The 19535-nt window shown below is 52.8% G+C and overlaps 1 protein-coding gene across 3 annotated transcripts in view; it reads left to right on the top strand.

Annotated features, from left to right (window-relative positions):
- The window catches only part of CLCN4 (chloride voltage-gated channel 4), a 59373-nt gene that overhangs the window by 19699 nt on the left and 20139 nt on the right, over positions 1-19535 (top strand). For all 3 annotated transcript variants that reach the window (XM_059157312.1, XM_059157311.1, XM_059157310.1), the window contains 6 exons: positions 4761-4915; positions 6891-6990; positions 11122-11309; positions 13943-14065; positions 19043-19249; positions 19358-19438. In XM_059157312.1, coding sequence (XP_059013295.1) covers positions 4772-4915; positions 6891-6990; positions 11122-11309; positions 13943-14065; positions 19043-19249; positions 19358-19438 — 843 coding nt within the window. In that variant the 5' untranslated portion in view covers positions 4761-4771. The remainder of the gene's footprint in view (positions 1-4760; positions 4916-6890; positions 6991-11121; positions 11310-13942; positions 14066-19042; positions 19250-19357; positions 19439-19535) is intronic.

Genomic DNA, 19535 nt, shown 5'->3' on the forward strand with positions numbered 1-19535 from the left:
GTGTGTCTTGCAGAGTCCCCTTGTAGGTAAATGCGGTTGGGTAGGAGTTGTTACTTTGTCAGGCCAGATACCTCCAACCCGCTGAGCCACCCAGGCGCCTCCCCCCCCCCCCTTTTTTTTTTTTAAGATTTTCATTTATTTATTTGACAGAGAGATCACAAGTAGGCAGAGAGGCAGGCCAGATACCTCCAGCATGAAATTTGATTCCATCCCATCTCTGTTGGCAGTTTTATCCTCCATCGCTGTTCCTGTCCTCTCCGGAAGTCTGTCCGCGATACCGCAACTAGCTTATCTGTCTTCATTACTCGTCTCCCTTGGGAGCCCGAGGAACACTGTTAAACACTGCTACGTGACAACCCCTTCAACAAACCCAATGGCTTGAAACAATGACCAGTTATTTTTCTTGCGGTCTGCGGGTGGGCTGGGTGATTTGATGGGGCCAAACTCTGCTGATCTTGGCTGACTCATTCGGAAGTCTGTGCTTGGCTGGGCCTAGGTGATCTTGGCTGGCCTCAGCCGAGCTGACCCTGCTCCATTCCATGTGGTCTCTCACCTTCCAGCATTCGAGCCTAGGCTTCTTGTCATGGCAGAGGCAGAGGTCCAGAAAACAAACAAACAACCCCCCCTGCCCCCGCAAACAAGCAGAGTTTGCATCACCTCTTGGGATCTAGACTCGAACATGCATGCTAATGCCTTCTGTGCTGTGCCACAGGCCAGTCCAGATTCACTGCGTGGAGAAACGGACTCTGCCTCTTAATGAGGGGGACCCGGGAAGTACCACTGAATGTGCGGTAGACCCAGGGAGGCGTAGAGAATACGGCCATTTTTGCAGTCAGCCTGTTGCATAGATCAGGGATCAGCAAACGTTTTCTGTCAATGGTCAAAATAGTAAATGTTTCAGGATTTGTGGGCCACGTAGTCTTTGTTATGACTCCTTGGCCCTGATCTTGTTATGGGAAAGCAGCCATAGACAGTATGTAAATGCCTGGGCATGGTTCGCCTTCCACTAAAACTTCATTTATAAAACCAGGCAGCAGGTGCTGATCCGGACCCCGTAGGGCTCTCAGATCCAGGTTCTTGGATGTTGTCCTTCCTGAAACCAAGGCCTTGAGGCCATAAGCATGGGTGGCATCTGTCAGAAGTGCTCATATTGGCGAGAAGAAATAAAAACAGATAAGAGGAGATAAGTGACTCCCTGCTAAGTATCCATTTGGGGTTGTTCCTTGTACCGTAAAGGACGCATATAGGTCTTTATTTCTTTATTTCTCAGTTAGCGAGTCCTCAGAGTTCACTTTGTCACTCCCTGTTTGGCTGGATGCTCCTTCCTCAGCCGTCCAGCTCTCCCAGATGGATTCCAGGTAGAATTCTAACCTGTATGTCCTCTTCTGAGACTTCTCCTGGACCCTTCTGTCTCACTTAATCCCGGAGTCAGAAGTGACCTCAGCATCTCCTCCTGGGCTCCCAGTGAGCCCAGATTAGATCTGCAAGTTAGATCTTGTTTAGTTTCCTTTACCAGTTACGCGTCTATGTGTCAGAACCGTGACATGCTCCATCAAAATGTAAAGATGTTAACTGTCCTCGAGAGTGACTTTTTGGTTCAACCATCATTGCCTGGAGTTGTTGCTTGACTAGAGATTCTGGTTAAATTTCAGGTAACGTGAACTCCCTTTTCATAGAATGTCCAAGTCTCTGCTGTTCTCCTAGGCTGGTTTTTCCTCACGAGGGCTCTCCATTGTGGGTCAACAGTCGGCTGCCTTATTTTTCCCATCAGAGATTTTCTGTGCCACATATAACACAAAGCTATTACCACCTTGTTTTTTGTGGAAATGAGAACGAAGTCTTTGCTTTCTAATTTTACTCCTTCCCTTTTATTAGTGGTTGCTACTGACTTATGCAACATGACTCTTCCCTGGGTACTCATCAACGGGTATACTTTTCAGCTTGGCATGGCTCAGGCCTCAGACTTTTAAAGTTTTAAAGCAGCCGAGTTGCACAGACCGTCAATAAATCACTCACTATCGCCACTTTATTGCTTGTAAGGTGATTACCCCGCTTTGCCCATAGCGACTTTTCAATTTGATTAAAATGCAGTTTCATCAGGTCGTGGTTGAGTCCTCCGTATGTAACAATACATAAAGCAACGAGAGGAGCCCATGCTCCAATATTTTTATAACTGCCCTTCACCTTTTTAACCATCGACTCCAGCACTTTTGTGGTCCTCGTCCTATAATTCACATTTCCATGCTCTTTGCCAAAGTAATTTTTATTTAGTGCTTATTCCAACCTCCTGTCTTTGTGAGACTGTATTACTTTTCCCCCTGCTAACTGGTGGGGGAGCGTTGGTCCTGCTGCAAAGCATTTTCTGCATCTCAACTTAGCTCCTGTGTGATGTGTAAATCAGGCTCTGATGGCGGTATAACGTGGAAGGTGTCTTGGTTTATTCGGGGTTGTTTTCCAGACCCGGGGAGCCAGGAGAGTGGGAGGAGAATTGTTATCTTAGGCAGGAAAAGGAGAAACTCTCAGCTTGGCTACTGTCCTGGCAGCAGGAGCCCTACTGACTGTATTTTAAGAAAAATGAAAAGTGAGTGCCTGTAACCCTGGTTTCCTTGCCCAGGGCGGTGTGCTGCCAGCCGGGCGTGGCTCCTGGCTTGTCTTGGTCTGTTTGCGCTGCGGTGATCAAATCCCACAGACTGGGGGGCTTCTACACACGAGACATTCGTTCCTCACGCTTCTGGAGGCTGGAAGTCTGACATCGGGGTGGGGGGGCGGTGCTGGCAGAGACTCTTCTCCACCAGAGACTTCTCGTTGTGTCCTCACACGACGGAAGGGGTGAGGGAGCACTCTGGGGTCTCTTTTATATAAGGTTTTGTCTTCCCGACCTCGTCACCTCCCAAAGGCCGTACCTCCTAACACCGTCACACCGCGGGGTGGGGTTTCAGCATACGAATTTTTGAGGCGCACACACCAGACCAGAACATGTGGCAGGTTGTCCATCTCCAGGGGGTTCCCCGCCTCTGCCCCGGACCCCCTAAACAGGGCCGCTGCCCTCACGGATTGCCTTGGCTTCCACAGCGAAGAATGGGTCTTCCACAGCGAAGAATGTCGCGTCAGCATTTCACTCCGCTCTGGCTGCGCGGTTTGAATCCCCGCGTGCTGCGTACTTCATCTCACCGGAGAACGGATTACGGGTTCGGGGGCAGGCTCTGGATTGGGACCGGCGCGCCCTGCCCTGTTTGCCTCGCAGCCCTCTCGTTTTGACGCCTTGCTCTTTGCAGAACTCGAGGTTTTTCAGAGATGCATGTGGTCAAACTTCATACTTCACGGTTGTGCATTGGCCTCCCCACTAAAATGTACTCGTAACCCCCAAATTGGTACGTGGGGGACTCTCCCGGTTACTCACAGACGTGTGTGCACAGAGTCGCACGAAGTTCGAGTCACCCGAGAAGCACACTCCTGGCCCCGCCATCTTACGTCATTCAGCTCTGACTCTGAACAAGCGTCCTTTGTACAGACTGTTTAATGCCATGTTTTTCACATTTTTGTGCCTTTTTAAAAAAAAATTATTGGTAATTTGCTGTTTGTCATGGGCCCTAAATGCAGGGCTGGAGGGTCTCTGGTGTCTCCAGATGCGAGAAGGCAGTGGTGCGCCTAGTAGAGAGAAGCCGTTGGGCAGATAAACTTCGTTCAGGTATGAATTGTAGTGATGCAGTCGGGATTTCAGTGTGTTAACGAATCAGTGGTATATGTTCAAGAAGAGGTCTTTTTTTTTTTTTTTTTTTTTAAAGATTTCATTTATTTGACACAGAGAGAGATCACAAGTAGGCGGGGGTGGGGGTGGGGAGGCAGGCTCCCCGCTGAGCAGAGAGCCCGATGTGGGGTTCGATCCCAGGACCCTGAGACCATGACCTGAGCTGAAGGCAGAGGCTTCACCCACTGAGCCACCCGGGCGCCCCTCAAGAAGATGTCTTAAAACAGAAACACAGAAAGCGGGGTCCTGTATTGACTGGTTTACAAAAACATGACCAGAGGCTTGTAGGAACCCAGCCCTACATAGCACTTAGGGACATCGCTTTGGTAGTCGCTGACTTGTTCGTGGTGATTTATAGAACGTAACAGGTGCAGATAACAAAACTCGACTGAGCTACAGCCCGAAGGTTGGTGTCTCCCCCAAATTCATGTGTTGGAACCCAACCCTCAATGGGATGGTATTAAGAGGTGAGGCCCTTGGGCCATGGTCGGGCCGGGAGAGCTGAGCCCCCACCAGTGGGAAGGGTGTCCCTATAAAAGAGAGCCCGGAGAACTTCACGTTTGTTTCCGACACGTGAAGACACAGCAAGAAGATGGCTGCCTATGGGGGTGCCTGGTGGCTCAGCGGGGAGCCTGCTTCCTCTTCTCTCTCTCTCCCTGCCTCTCTGCCTACTTGTGACCTCTGTCTGTCAAATAAATAAATAAATAAATAAATAATAAATAAATATGGCTGCCTATGAACCAGGATGAGGGTCTTCACTGGACACCGACCCTGCAGTGCCTTGATCTTGGACTTCTAGCCTCCAAGACTGCGAGGGAGACATTTCTGTTTCTAAGCCGCCCCGTTACAGCAGCCTGAAGGGGCTAAGACGGAGTGTATCTGTATTTCGTGGCAGCAGAGATGCCCGTGCGGAAGCGATTTCTTGTGTAAGAAATTGCTACGTGCGGCTTGCTCTGCCGTGTCTCTGCGGATGTCCTGAGTGACGGTTTTCATGCCAGGCTTTCTCTCCCAGGTGTAACTAGCATGGTCAATGCCGGAGCGATGAGCGGCTCTGGAAACCTGATGGATTTCCTCGACGAGCCTTTCCCCGATGTGGGGACGTACGAGGACTTCCACACCATCGACTGGCTGCGGGAGAAGTCCCGGGACACCGACAGACACAGAAAGGTGGGTGGCATTCACAAAGACGTGTCGGAGGCGCTCCCTTCGGGGGCGGTCGCCGAGATAGGGTTAGCTCACCTGTCACATGCTGGGCGAGAGTCCGAGGAAGAGAAGAGAAGGGCTAGCGAGGCAGGCAGAGATGTGGACAGGCGATCACGAGGTGGCCCGCTTGGGGCGGGAGGCTGTGTCGTACAGGGGTGCGGTGTGGAGGGCGATGAGGGGACTCCGGAAGCTGAAGATCAAGTACATCCCGTCCTCAACGCCTTGAGGCTGGGTGAGCTCTGGGGCGCCGTTTCTAGACCCTGGTTTCTGCTCTGCAAGGCTGGAGGTCATTCTGTCTGCAGACCGGGGGAGCTGCGTGTGTATGAAAGCACAGACCGCAGGCCTGGCAGCTCGTGGGCCATCAGTCTCCATTTTCATGGCCACCATACGGCGGGGTGTAAGTGCTGTGCGATCATTCAGGCGGGCCGGTTAGGGAAGGGTTTTTGAGAGATGGTGACATTTCTGTCGGGCCTTGGAGGTGGACTAGGAGTTTACTACGCGGAGAAAGGAGAAAAGTTTCTAAAATCAGGAGGGGCCCTTTTTTAAGTCACAGAGGCCTGAGAGAATACGGCCCAGTAGAGCTCTGCGGCCTGGGGGAGGGCCCCCTAGGAGGGGAGGTCGTGGGCAGGGGGCCGCGCCGGGAACCACCAAGGAGGCATGAAGACGTGTTTGGGTTTCATCTTCACCGTCACAGAGTAGGAGAAAGGCGTACGGCAGAGGGACAGACAGGAAGCTTGGGAGTAAGTTCAGGAGAAAGAGGAAGAAGTTCTGACCAAAGGCAGTGAAGCGCACGTGAGAGAGGCTCGGGGTCAAGAGTTACTGAGGGGAGCCCCTGACCAGATTTGGGGGGGCGTTTATTGGGGATGGGCAGGGAGCAGAGTCCCGGATGAGGCCCCGGCCACCGTTAGAAAGGGGGTGATGCTCTCGTTGGCAAGAAGGAAGGACAGGGGAGCAACCGATGTGAGGGGGAGGCCGCTGAGTTCTGTGTCAGCCACCGCGAGTTTGAGCCGTTTTCCCAGCCTGCAGCTGGGGGTGGGGTTGGCAGGCAGCAAGAACTCTGAAGTTCAAGGGTGAGGTCAGGGCTGCGGTGCGGGGGGAGGGGGGCCCGGCCTGTGAGTGGGCGCTGAAGCTGTAGAGGTGGCCGAGGTGGCCTGGATGGGCGGAGGGAGAGGTAAGGCGGGGGTCAGCGCTCTGGGCCCTGCCGAGATTGAGCGGGTGCCCAGGGAGGTGGGGGGCGCCTGGGACAGACAACCGGGGAGAGGCAGGGAGAGGTGAGGGAGGGGCCCCAGCGAAGTGGTGGCGGGCAAGTGAGGCGGAGTCCAGAAGACTCTCCGGCCTCCGGGCTCTGGTGTGCAGACCGTGGGCGAGGGGTCAGCCTGCGGCCCGGAGCGGCGGTTGCTGGATTCTGGCCCTTGGGCCAGCCGGGCACCTGCTCCAGTCAGGACAGTTTCCTTGGAACACGGCCGTGCCCACTTGCCGGCACACTCCTCCCGGCTCCGTCTGGGCCGCCGCAGCACAGCTGAGTGCTCGCGACAGAGGCCGGCTGACCTGCAGAGCCCAATATCTTTCCAGAAAATGTTCTAAGGGGTTGTGAGAGGAACGGCGCCTCAGAGCAAGGGTTGGGGGGAGGGGGTGTCCCCACAGTGTGCTCGGACGCGTCTGCCCGCCTGGCAAAGGTGACCCATGCCAGCCAATGCACAGTTCCAGCTGTTAACATCTGACCTTGAAGACAAAAGAAGGCTTCATGAGCAGACCATCCGGGGAGGGTGAAAGTGATCATTCTGATTTAAAACCGTGACAGGGAATCACTGTCTCTCTTCAGAATGGCCTCTGAATCATCGGGGTTCAAATCACACTTAGGAAGTTTTGTAATCAAGTGAATCTGGGTGAGGGGCTTCCAAGTCTTCGGCGGTCACCTACCGTGTCTCTCTGCTTCTAGATAACCAGCAAAAGCAAGGAGTCCATATGGGAGTTCATCAAGAGTCTGCTGGATGCCTGGTCAGGCTGGGTGGTGATGCTGCTCATCGGCCTGCTGGCGGGTACGTGGTGGGGGGTGGCGCGCGGGACCCTCCGGGACTGGAGCTCCAGGGGCGGGGCCCCGGAGGCCCAGCTGCCCCGGTTTGGGCTGGTGTTCTAGAAAGGGACCGATTCTCTTTTACCATGTGCAAGGGATCTATTACTTGAAATACCCGGGAGCAGAACCGATGACCGCACCTTTAACATTAAACATACCCCAATAAGGCAAGAGTCCAGGGCATGGAGCCCAGATGCAGTCACTTTTGTACTTGGTGAGCCGGCTCGCTGTGTCCACACAGGCCCTGGAGTGAGTTGTGCACACAGTGGGGAACTCAGAGCACGTTCGAGACATGCACAGGGTTGGAGGGAGGCCCATGGCGAGTACCTCCGGCCCATGCGTCGATCTGACACTTGGGGATGCTGCGCCCTTTGTTTTTATAACCCCAGCACCAGGCTTGTGAGCAGTTGATGCTTCCAGAGCAAATGGAGGCATATCTGGAGGGGAAACCTGCCCTTTCACTATCAAACGCACCAGCTCTCCGTGGAAACTCTTTCCCGAGATGTAATTCCTTTTAGGAGGCTCTGAAGGTTAATGTCTAAGAAGAAAAAAAACCGAGCATGCTAAAAGTGAGTCCCTTAATAAAAATCACTTACCTGTGATAACATAATAGTGACAGTTACCGGATTGATCAGCGAGTGACTGTCATAAAGGCAGATATAGTAAATGCTCTCAGAAAGACCGAATACTAACGGGGCACAGACACAAACTGTGATGACCGAGGAGCCCGATCTCTGGGCATTCTTTCATTTCTCCCCTACCCCGCTGTGCGGGGGGGGGGGGGGGGCTCGCTTGCCAGGAGGGTTCCCGCATTTCCCCAGTTTTAGTGTTCCCTTCCCAGGGCGGTGGTGACAGGGATTCGATTTCATGGCTATCTGGTGTCTCACCACCAATTTGTTTGCTTCCACGAACACCTTTGAAGGCGGGCAGGGTAGGCATTTGCTGTGAATTTTGATGTCTTTATTTAGAAGAGATTTATGAAACTGTGTACCGTATCATGATTCTTGGCTTCTAGGCAGGAAAAATAAATAGAGAAAATGAAGAAATCCGGAATAGATGTTCTAGCATCTGCTGGAGCAGACAGCAGAGCGTGGATTTACTGACTCCTGTAAGAGCCCAATTGGGCTCTGTTGAACAAATCTGATACCTCCCTCTTGGTTTCCCCGTCTGCCCAATTTCTGCCAGTCCTTTCTGGAAGACTCCCCTGGGGAATGAAAGCAAAAAATTTTGCTGCCTGGGCTTCAAGAGTCTCCCTGGAGATGGTACCCTAGCATTGGGGAGAGCCTCCCCTCATACCAGCCCCCACCCATGATCCTAATGTGGGGCCAGGGTTGGGGACCCTCACCCCGGCGAGGGGCGCTCTAGGTACACCCTCCAGAGGAATACAGGAGGCAGTGAGAAGGCGGGGGGGGGGGGGGACACGCTGACAGTGCACGTGGCTGCAGAGTGCCGGGAAAGGAGAGCCAGCAAATCGTGTCCCCTTCGCTGTGCTCCTCTCCAGCTGTCCTGACAGTGGGGAGGACTCAGGGGTCCCCTGGCTTGGCCAGCCCTCCCTCTGCAGCTCCATCCTGGACGGGGTGTTTTGACACTCTCAATGGCGAGGCCGGCGGCTCTTCTGCGGGGCGCTTATCGGGAGTCCCCACTGGGTGTCGCTGTTGTTCCACCGAACGAACGAAACCCGCCGCTCAGCGCTGCCTCCTGGCGGAGATCAAGATCCAGGCCTGGAGAGGGAGCGGGACTTGGAGCCTCCAGCGCCAGGAGACATTTGAACAAAGACCTAAAGAAGGCGAGGGGGTTAGACCCAGTGATCCTCTGATCTTCTCTCCCTCTCTCGGCCCCGTGCCCCTCGCTCCAGTGCGGGTGTGTGCGTGTGCGTGTGCCAGCTTTATTAAGATAGTGTTCACAGTCCACACCGTTCACCTCGTCGGAGTGTACAGTGCTGCGGTTTCTGACACGTTCAGAGTTGCAAAACCCTCAGTGTAGCCCCTTTTAGAACATTCTCTCCGGCTCCCAAAGGACCTGCACAGCCCTGGCTACCAAGGCCCGCGGCCCCCAGCCCCCTCCCGGCCCCAGGAAGCTGCTGACCCTAACTTGTGGCCCCCCACATTGGCCCGGCCTGGCCATCTCGGGGCGGCGGGAGCGTCCCGCACGGGGTCCGGCGATCAGCCTCCGCACTCAGCGCCACGGTGCCGGGCCCCAGCGCGGAGCGGGCAGCAGCTCCGCTTGTTTTTTGCTGCCAAGTTCGAGTGCGCTGTGTGGCTGGAGCCCATCCGACCCGGCCGTTCCGCAGGATGGGGCTCGGGGCTGTTTCTGGTCTTTGGCTCCTGCGAGTAGTGCCGCTGGGAGCATTCACATGCGCGTGTTGCATAGACGCGTGTGGTCCCGTCTCCTGGGCGCTCGCCCCGGAGTGGACTTGCTGAGTCAGATGGCAGCTGTGTGTTACCTGAGGGACTGCCACGCTGTTTCCCAGAGGGGCCGCACCGTTGTCACGAGCTGCAGGTTGCTCCCTAGCACTTAGCTGCCTTCTCCCAGAGCCCCTGATTTCCTTCCGCTGTCCTGTGGCCCGTCTCCCTGTGTCGTGCGGTGCTGCCAAGGCAGGGATCTGAGCCTGCTGTGTTCACTGCCATTTCCCAGGTGCGTGGAACAGGGACTAGCTCATAGGTACTTGGTGCTCAGTAACTACCTCTCGAGTAAATGGATCGACCTGGGTTCTCTGATTTTCATTCATTCATTTACTGCCCCATGGAAATGAAGTTCTTGCCACATACTTGATACATAAAACAGTAGACAAGGCAGGTGGCCCTTGCCTGCTTAGAGTGGACACACAGTCTGAACATCTGGCCTGACCCCTACCTTGGTGTGTAAACCGCACTACACAACCCCCCCACACTTATGGTCTCGACACCGTACACACACACACACACACACACACACACACTCGTGATGAGGATATGAGTTATGATGATGAGGGAATGGCCGGAAACTATGCGTAGCCCAGACTTGGACTTCCCAGGAAAGGCTTCCTGGAAGAAGTGATGTAAATATTGAAGCTGGAAGATAAGTAGGAGCTTGCTGGGGCCGGGGCGGGGCAGTGCTGCTAGAGGTGGTGTAGAGAGGCGAAGCAGGGGTGCTCCAGGAACATGGTGTGGGCAGGATGGGGGTGTTAGTGATGGAAAGAGATGAGGCGGGGAGGGTTTGAGGGGCCAGCTGTTCGAGTCTGGCACCTGCAAAGGATTCAGGTGATCTCCCAAGAACAGTGGGCGCTTTCGATGTAATGGGGGAGCAGGGAAGGGTCAACCCTGATGCAGGTGTACGGGTGCAGGTGGGGGACTGATAGTGTTAGAAGGATCCAGTAAAAGTTTGAAAAATTTAGTAGCCTGAAAGTATTCCCTGCCTCTGTAGAAGACTCCGGAACTGTGGGTTATTCAGAAGGAGATCCAAGGTAGCCTCCCGTGGCCCACTGCACACTCTTAAGATATCTCACTTCTATCTGCCTTTAAAGTAGTTACCTACTTACATAATAGATGCACAATCCCTTATCTATGATTTTAAAATCCAGAAAGTTCTAACAAGTGGGATTTTCCAAATTTGGTTCCCATTTGGTGGCAAAACCTCACTTAAATGATGAGGCTTTTATGGTCCTCATGCCTCCCTTGTGTCTGGATCGTCAGGTTTGCCTGAGAAATATTTCAAGTGTGTGATCCCAGCATCAGGGCCCAGAAGCCCCTGAGGGGGTAGCCTCATTTATAGAGCCCGTGTACCCTGTTTCTAGGATTTGGAAGGGATGAATTTTGAAAGCTGCTTGGCCCTAGTGGCTTGTGAGAACTTAAGCCCTGAATGTCTGTCGTTCCTGCCGGATTTCAGCCACCCAAGCACCACCTGTCCTCAGCCTCTGTTTCTTGTTGGGGCTGGGCATGGCCTTGGTCACACCGGGAGTGCTCAGGAGACCTCTCTCGTGCCCCATCCACAGCATGGTCCCCCTCTCCCCCGGCAAGGCCTGCCCTGCTGCGGGGCTCCTGCGTTGGCCCCTGGGCCCTGTGTTCTCCCGCCTCATCACAGGACACTTCCTCTGAGTGGCTCTTGCTGCTGCTTCCAGGCACCTTGGCCGGAGTCATCGATCTCGCTGTGGACTGGATGACCGACTTGAAGGAGGGGGTCTGCCTGTCCGCTTTCTGGTACAGCCACGAGCAGTGCTGCTGGACATCCAACGAGACCACTTTTGAGGACAGGGACAAGTGTCCCCTCTGGCAGAAATGGTCAGAGCTGCTGGTGAATCAGTCGGAGGTGGGTTTCTGGGCAGGGTCCTGGCTGGGAGCCCCTGCCGCTCCGCAGGCACGTTGGAGCAGCCCTGGGCCTTCCGTGGCTGCTCGTGCTCCCTTCCGGTGTCTGTTCTGATGACCGTCCTTGGTTCAGTCCCAGAGTGGCTTGGCTTCTTCTGGCTCTGACGCGCAAACTTGAGTCGGAAAAGCTTTCCCTACTGATTTACGTGCACGATGTATGTGTGTGTTTGTGAAAGTCTTGTTTTTTCTTCCCGAGGGGGATGTGCTGACTGTGCTGAAGAAACAGGGCTGCTTTTTACACCTTCCGATATGAAAAGAAGTTATCTTTTTTTTTTTTTTTTTTTTTTTTACAAAAAAACAGTACCAGCTTTAGTGAGATACGATTCACATTCTACATGGTTTGCCCGTTTAAAATGTTCAGGGCCCTGGTTTTTAGAAGATTCAGAGTTGTGCAGCCGTCATCACAAGACCGTTCTGGAACACCTTCATCATCCCCAAAGAACCGTTGCACCCGTTGGCAGCCACTCCCCATTCCTCCCAACCCACCAGCCCTAAGCAACCCCTGATCTCTTTGTGTCCAAGTGGAGTCCTGCACTGTGCGGAGTAGAGTGCTAAAAAGAACTCTGACTCAGGGTGCCCACCTCTTTCACTCAGCATCCCGTGTTTCGGGTTCGTGCTGTGGGATAAATTGCTGTTCCCTCCTTTCAGTGGTGAATCCTGTTTCACTGTATGGCTGGACCACACTTAGCCACTCCGTAGTTGATGGATGTGGGCTGCTTCCCCTCTTGTGCCGTTAGGAATGATTTTGTTTTGAGCGTTTGAATACAGGTTTTTGCGTGGGCTTATTTTTCATCTCTCTTGGGGCTCCACTTAGTTGGCAAATTGCTGTGTCCTGTGGTAACTCTGTGTTAAACCTTTGGAGGAGTCTTTTCAAGAGTGAGTTCCCCATTTTCCAGTGCCACCCGCCGTGTGTGTGAGGCTTTCTGTTGGTCCACCTCCTCGCCGGCACTTGTGATTGTCTGGGTTCGATTCTAGCCATCCTAGCAGGTGGGACGTGCCACCCCACTGTGGTTTAAGTACTCGTCTTCCAAGGCATTTTAAGAGTGCATTGCTGAGGATGTTTCTGGGCCTCTGTGATAGGAGGGTCCAGGTAGCTACACACTGGGCGCTTGCCTTCAAGGCACTTAGAGCTTCCCATCTGTACAAAAGTCTTCGTTCGGGAAGAGTTAACTTGTAACTGAATCCAGGGGCCATTACAGTGACTGTGGGTCATGGACAGATCGGAAGCCCAGGTGGGGCGGGGCAGCTAGGTTGGTGGGATCCACAGGAGGGCTAGGGCGAGGGTGTATTTCTAGACGATGGGTGTGGTTTATCCCCAACCACGTGCATCCCCCCCATGGACTTGACCACAGCTGAGGATGGGCCATTTTGCTAAACCTCTTCCTCAGTAGAATTGAAAATTGATTCTTTCCAATCTCAGAAGGAGACAGGGTACTTGAAATCTCCCATGTTCTCAGTGCTCTCCATTTCTTCCCAAAATAAATTCTCTACTTGGGTTGATGGGAAGGGGCAGGCAGAATTGGCTAGATACCATATTTTATTTCTTGTTCTTACTTACAATATGTTTTTTTTTGTTGGGGGAATATGGCTGTTCATCTTTTCAGCCGTTTCTAAGATTTATACTTTGATTCAAAGAAGAGCTATTAGTAAGAATGAGAAGTTATTTTTACTCTCAAAAAAGTATGGTTTTAAGTGGCTGGAATGTATTCCTCAGTCTGATCGCTCTTGCACAGGGTGTGAATAAAAGTGATTGCCAAGGCCAGAGCGGTCTCCTGGAATGTGGTTTGGCATTTCCTAGGCGCACGTGTGGCCTTCTCCGTGGCCTGGCTTGTCGGTGACCGCGCTTTCCTTCGCCCCTCACTGGGCTAACCCAGATGGTGGCATGAAGCTGAGGCCACCAGACATGTCCCCACCCTGCAGACCAGGTACTCAGGGTCGAAGATCCCAGACTGCGTGTTCTTCATTTATCAGATAATTTGGAATAAGTGGTTCAGTGCATGAATCTGCAGGAGAAGCTCATGTTTTGCCCTCGAAGTGCTGGCCAGCTTGCCCAAACAACATTTTGCGCCCCCCGCCACCCTCTGTGTCTGACTCGGCAGCCCTGGGATAGGGCCTTGAGTGTCTGCATTTTGCTCACGGGGCCTGGACCACAGCGGGATACGGGGCTGCCACTGGCCTACGGGAGGGCCGAGAGAGGCCAGTGCACTGCGGATGGGACCAGAGGAACCTTCCAGGGGCTCTGCGGCAGAATTTCCGGCATCGCACTGTTCATGACCTTCATCGTGACTGATGAGACCAGCTGCAGGCCCTCTGCCGCACACATGCAGGCACAGATCTCCCCGGGGGAGGGCAGGTGCAAGCAGCTCCCAGAGGGCCCCCCGGGGCTGGGTCGGTGTGTACCTGCCGGCGCAGTGGCAGCCTCTCTGAAAACCGACACTGGCCTCTCTGGGGACACAGGGCCAGCTGAGCAGCTGTCCCTGGCCAAGGCCCTGCGGTCCCCGAGGAGAGGGTGGGCGGGGTGGTGCTGGGCTCTGCCTTTGCTCACGTGTCCTTTCTCGTTTTGTGCGTGTTGTTCAGGGTGCCAGTGCTTACATTCTGAATTACCTCATGTACATCCTGTGGGCACTGCTGTTTGCCTTTTTGGCCGTCTCCCTGGTGCGCGTGTTTGCGCCATATGCCTGTGGCTCCGGTATACCAGAGGTGAGTGGTGGCCCAGTTTCTTCTGTGCCAGTAATATGAAAAGCAAATGCTTAGGTGCCCAGCACGGTCCCGAGCATTTGCTATGTGTTAAATCATTGAGTCCTTACAATGAGCCTGTGAGGTGGGTTCTGCTGTCTTTCACTTGATAGTTGAGGAAACTGAAGCACAGAGAGGTTAAGCAGCTTGCCTGGGGCTGCACAGCTGGTTTGCTACAAGTTGAACCCAGCCGTCTGGCACCAGAATTTATGCTCTGTGTCAGGACTTAACGCTCTTTCTCTTCTCAGATGATTAAATTCTTGTCTTTGCAAGCCACGCATAACTCTCAAACCTGTGCAATCAGTTCATCGACCCCATACCTAAATGTGGCCCTTCAGGAACTTGTCAGTGCACCTGTGAGGTAATGGGGACAAGACAGTAACGGGGGTTTGTCGCTCAGGACGTTGACTGATGAGTCAGCCCTCTTACGAGCGAGCTCCCTTGCCACATTTTCCTCTTCTGGTGACAGGGTAGTAGCAATCTTTAAAAAACTTATTCCACATTCAGGACATGCTCTGTGAACGCACCCCCCAAGTTCAGAGTTCTTACGTTGTCTAGCACTTCCGTGTAACGTGAGCGTGAGGGAAGTGACCTCATCGACCAAGAGGAATGATTGTGATCAAACTTCAGACCCAGGAGGATCTACCAGCTAGAATGATGGTAATCGAGTGAGTTCCTCCAAGAGCCCAGACAGTGAACATTTTAGCCAGAAATAAGTTTAAAAGTTCTTTTTTTAAAAATTTTATTTATTTATTTATCTGAGAGAGAGAGACCTCACAAGCAGGCAGAGAGGCAGGCAGAGAGAGAGGGGGAGGCAGGTTCCCCGCCGAGCAGAGAGCCCGATGCAGGGATCGATCCCAGGACCCTGAGATCATGACCCGAGCTAAAGGCAGAGGCTTAACCCACTGAGCCACCCAGGTGCCCCAGTTTAAAAGTTCTTATATTGGGGTATCTGGGTGGCTCAGTCGGTTCAGAGACCAACTCTTGGTTTCAGCTCAGGTCATGATCTCGGCGTCCTGAGATGAGCCCTGCGTGGGGCTCCATACTTAGCACATAGTCTGCTTGGGACTCACTCTCATTCTGCCCCTGCCCCCTGCGTGTATGCGCGTGTGCTCTCTCTCCGTAAAACAAATCAATAAATATATTTTTTAAAAACTTCTTATATTATCACTATAATCAAGCTGGTGCTTCAGCAGCGCCCCAGAGGTGGAGAAGGTGAGTTTAAAGATGCGACCGGTGGTGGCAACAGATGCACACTGGTCCCTGCTCCCCCACACCCACCCGCTTTGGTGGTCCTTGCCAACACTGCCGCTGTTCTGGACAGTTCCTGGAAAGGGCAGGAGTCCTTGAAAGATTGTCAAAAGAAAAGCCCAACGTTGTCCTGTTCCAGGAAAGAGAGAGAGAAAAGAGAATATGTCAGGCCGACTTTGCGTTGGTTTGCATTAACCTGTTGCTGCAGGAACCGGAAGAGCAAAGCCGTGGCAGGTTCCTGTCGCCTTGGTGAGTCCCTTCTGCTCCCGCGCAGCCCAGGAGTTCCCGCGGGTCCCTGGGGTGTGCAGCATCACATGGACAAAACCGCCGCGCTGCTGGGCCAGACAGCAGCAGGAGCACAACCCTCAGAAATGTCCAGCAGTGATGCCTGTGAAAGAGGTAGAAACCTAGAAAACCAGTAACCCAGGGACCTGGCTCAGTCTTTAAGCCTCTGCCTTCGGCTCCGGTCCCGATCCCGGAGTGCTGAGATCGAGTCTCACTCCGCGCTTAGTGGGGGGTCTGCTTCTCCCTCTGCCTGTCCCTCCCACTGCTTGTGCTCTTTCTCTCTCTCTCTCCCTTACAAATACGTTAATAAAATCTTAAAAGAAAACCCCAGTAGCCCAGCTTACACATGTGAAACGGTTAAGAAACAGATTTGCTAGTGCACGTGTGAACTGGTGGCCGTGGAGGCCCATGCTGTGTGCATTTTGTGCCTTCCAGTCCCGCTCTGTTTGGCTGGGGCCATTTTCCACGTGCATTTCATGTTTCTCCCAGATGAAATTGGGCAAAAACAGACGCGAAATTTGATTATGTTCTAGTTCTTCCCCAGTGCACAAGTCACACTGAAATAAATTTGTGTTTGCAAAAGCAGTGTTACGGAAGAACGGACTGTGTCATATTTGGTGTCTTGGAGCTGAGGCCCCTGGACACTAAAAAGCACAGACTCGCATTGGGCTCTCCGTCCGACGATCCCACTGCCTGACTGTAGGCTCTCTGGGACCCAAACTGCCTTTCCAAAATGAGCAGGTGGCCGATGGGGAATTGGAGAGTTTAAAGCAGTAAGAAAAGGGGTGATGTGCCGTGCCATCTCCCCGTTCCCAACCAGAGACCCCTGGCTCAGCTTGGGATCTTGTAGACAGACAGGGGGCTTGGACGGGAACTCTGTGAGGGGCTCCCTGGACTTGGTCTTTGTCCAAAGAGGGCATGTATTTGTGACAGCTGAACTCGAAAAGAGTTAAATCCAAAGTTGAGTGTGATGATCTCGATGTGGTGGACGTGTAAGGCACACGCTGATATGCATGAAACTTAGGAAAGCAGCAGCCAGAATTATGTAGAGTCTGATTCTGTTTAGACGAAGTCCACACAGCCACAGTGAAAGCACACACTGTTTACTGACACGCACGTGTGCTAACCGTGTAAAGGCGGGCAAGAAGATGATTGGGCCGGGGGAGGAGGGAGGATCCACCCAGGAAGCCAACACAGGGCTTTCCTAGGTACCCAGTCTTCTCTCCGCTGTGCTGGTGGGTACACGGGTGCTTGTTTCATTAATACAGTTCTAACTACACATTACATGTAACAGATTCGTTTCTCAATTTGTGAAAGAGTTCGCCATAATCTTTTTTTAAAGACTTTACTTAGGGCGCCTGGGTGGCTCAGTGGGTAAACCTCTGCCTTCAGCTCAGGTCATGATCTCAGGGTCCTGGGATCGAGCCCCATGTCAGGTTGTCTACTCAGTAGGGAGCCTGCTTCTCCTCTCTTTCTCTGCCTGCCTCTGCCTACTTGTGATTTCTGTCTGTCAAAAAGAAATAAACTCTTTAAAAAAAAAATAAAGACTTTATTTATTTGAGAGGGAGAGCGTGCACGCACGAGTTGGGGTGAGGGGGTAGGGGCAGAGGGAGAAGCAGACTCCCCGCTGAGCAGGGAGCCCAATGCTGGGACTTGAAGTCAGGACCCTGGGATCATAGCTTGAGACAAAGGCAGACGCTTCACCGATGGAGCCACCCAGGTGCCCCCACAATAATCTCTTAGGATTATTCCTCCAGGAACCCGTTTGCAATTATAATTTAGTTTTGGTTACTGTGACTCAGCAGTAGCAGAATTCTCACTATTATTATAGGAGAGCTTGCAATCCCTAATTTTAGGGTCCAGCTCTCAGAGGAAAGGGGCGGGGTAAAAAGGAAATATAAATAAATGTCTCACGCGTAAAAAGAGCCTCCTAGTCGAAACCCAGCTAGCTGTGTAAATGGACTTCACTCAGATTGAGCTACAGCCCCCTTCTCCCTCCTGTCACGTGGCGTGCAGCGACAGAGCGCACTTAGGCTCGGGTGCCCTTCGGCAACATTTACCCATTGCTTGTCTTCCCCAGCCTTTGCCTTGGAAACATTTTGATCGCCTAGAATGGGCATTCCTTTGGAAACACTGGTAAAAATGCAGATTGAGAGAACACTGATTTTTGTGTAACAAATGCTCTAGTTTAAGCTCTATGAAGCACCTGAACAATGTCCTTGGACCGGGGAGTTAGAAGTAGGCAAGGGGTTCCTTCTTCCCGTCGCGGTCTGCTTTGTTGGTAGAACCATTGTTGCTCGAAGAAATCACGTCCTCTTAAAACTGACTTTGAACCGATGTTGCAGTTCATTACAAAAAGGAAGCGCTCTCGCAAATACTTACTTGCCAGGAAGGTTTTTACCTTGAACACCTGCGGGTTGGAAAACCACCCCAGTACATCCCACGACAGCTCTGCCTGATTCAGTCTCTGTTGATTCATACGAATCAAGTGATTAGGTTTTGGCATTTACTGGCAATGAATTTGCTTTCTTTAGTCCCTAATGTGATCATGACAATTCCATAAAATCATTATAGCAAATTACCAAATACCTGTTACATTGTTCATTTCACCGCGTGTCACGGCTGGCAGAGGCTCAGGTAATTTAGATGCTTGTGATCTTCTAAATGGTATCACACTTTCAACTGTACCCTAGGGTTCAAATCCACATTAACTAACTGACAAAAAATTATAGATAATTTTATCCGAGGCAACACAAAAGGGTAGGACTGTGGCAGGCATAATAAAACATCCCTTAAATAAAGAGATCTGAGATCCCCCGAGCACCTGCTCAAATAAGCCCGCTACCCCTAGTTAAAGACCCGCCAGTCTGCCATTAGTTAGGGGCTAGTTCAGGAAACACCGTCCGACTGTGTAGCTAGAAGACCTCACTGGTGCTTTATAGGAAGGAGCTCATTGCGTTCTTTGGAAACGTGTGCTTGCGCACTCCCTCGCTTGGTATTTCTCCATGAATTAAGAAACAGATCTATATCAATAATGCCAGAGATGAAAGTACTCCATTCAGGAGCCTGATGCGAGGCTCGATCCTGTGACCCTGAGATCAGGACCCGAGCTGAAACCAAGAGTCAGACACTTAGCTGACTGAGCCGGCCAGGGCCCCCCCCCCCCCCCCCCCCCGTCCTCCGCCTTTAGAAATTCTTAAGGTTCGCTGTGCATCAAATGGTTTCAGGTTACCATTCATACGGTATGTTATCATAAATTCTGTTAATATAAAATTACAGTCCGGTCCAAAATTAAAGTAGCTTCTCCTCTGTATGATCCAGCAAGTCTAGCGCTGGTGAATCCGTTCCTTTCCTCGCTGCGGCCTCCGGGCGGCTCACTCGCTCCCGTTCTCCGTCCTCTTGCAGATAAAGACCATTTTGAGCGGCTTCATCATCAGGGGCTACTTGGGGAAGTGGACCCTGCTGATCAAGACCGTCACCCTGGTGCTGGTGGTGTCCTCCGGTCTGAGCCTGGGCAAGGAAGGGCCGCTGGTGCACGTGGCTTGTTGCTGCGGCAACTTCTTCAGCAGCCTTTTCTCCAAGTACAGCAAGAATGAGGGCAAGAGGCGCGAGGTGAGCGAGGCGCGCTCCTGTCCACGGCGAGGGCCTCTTCTGGAAGCCCCGTCCCGGCTCACCTGCATGGCAGGGCTGGGGGCTCACACGGAGCTCTTTGTCCCGCAGGTGCTCTCCGCTGCTGCCGCTGCCGGAGTCTCCGTGGCCTTCGGGGCTCCGATCGGGGGTGTGCTCTTCAGTCTTGAGGAGGTGAGAAGGGGCAGTGGGGGGGGGGCGGATCCGCCAGTTCGGGGGGCTGAGGATGGCTAGCACAGAGGGAGGCCTCCATCTTTAGCCCTTTAGGACT

The sequence above is a fragment of the Mustela lutreola genome, chromosome X (assembly GCF_030435805.1).
Source record: "Mustela lutreola isolate mMusLut2 chromosome X, mMusLut2.pri, whole genome shotgun sequence".
NCBI lineage: Eukaryota > Metazoa > Chordata > Mammalia > Carnivora > Mustelidae > Mustela > Mustela lutreola.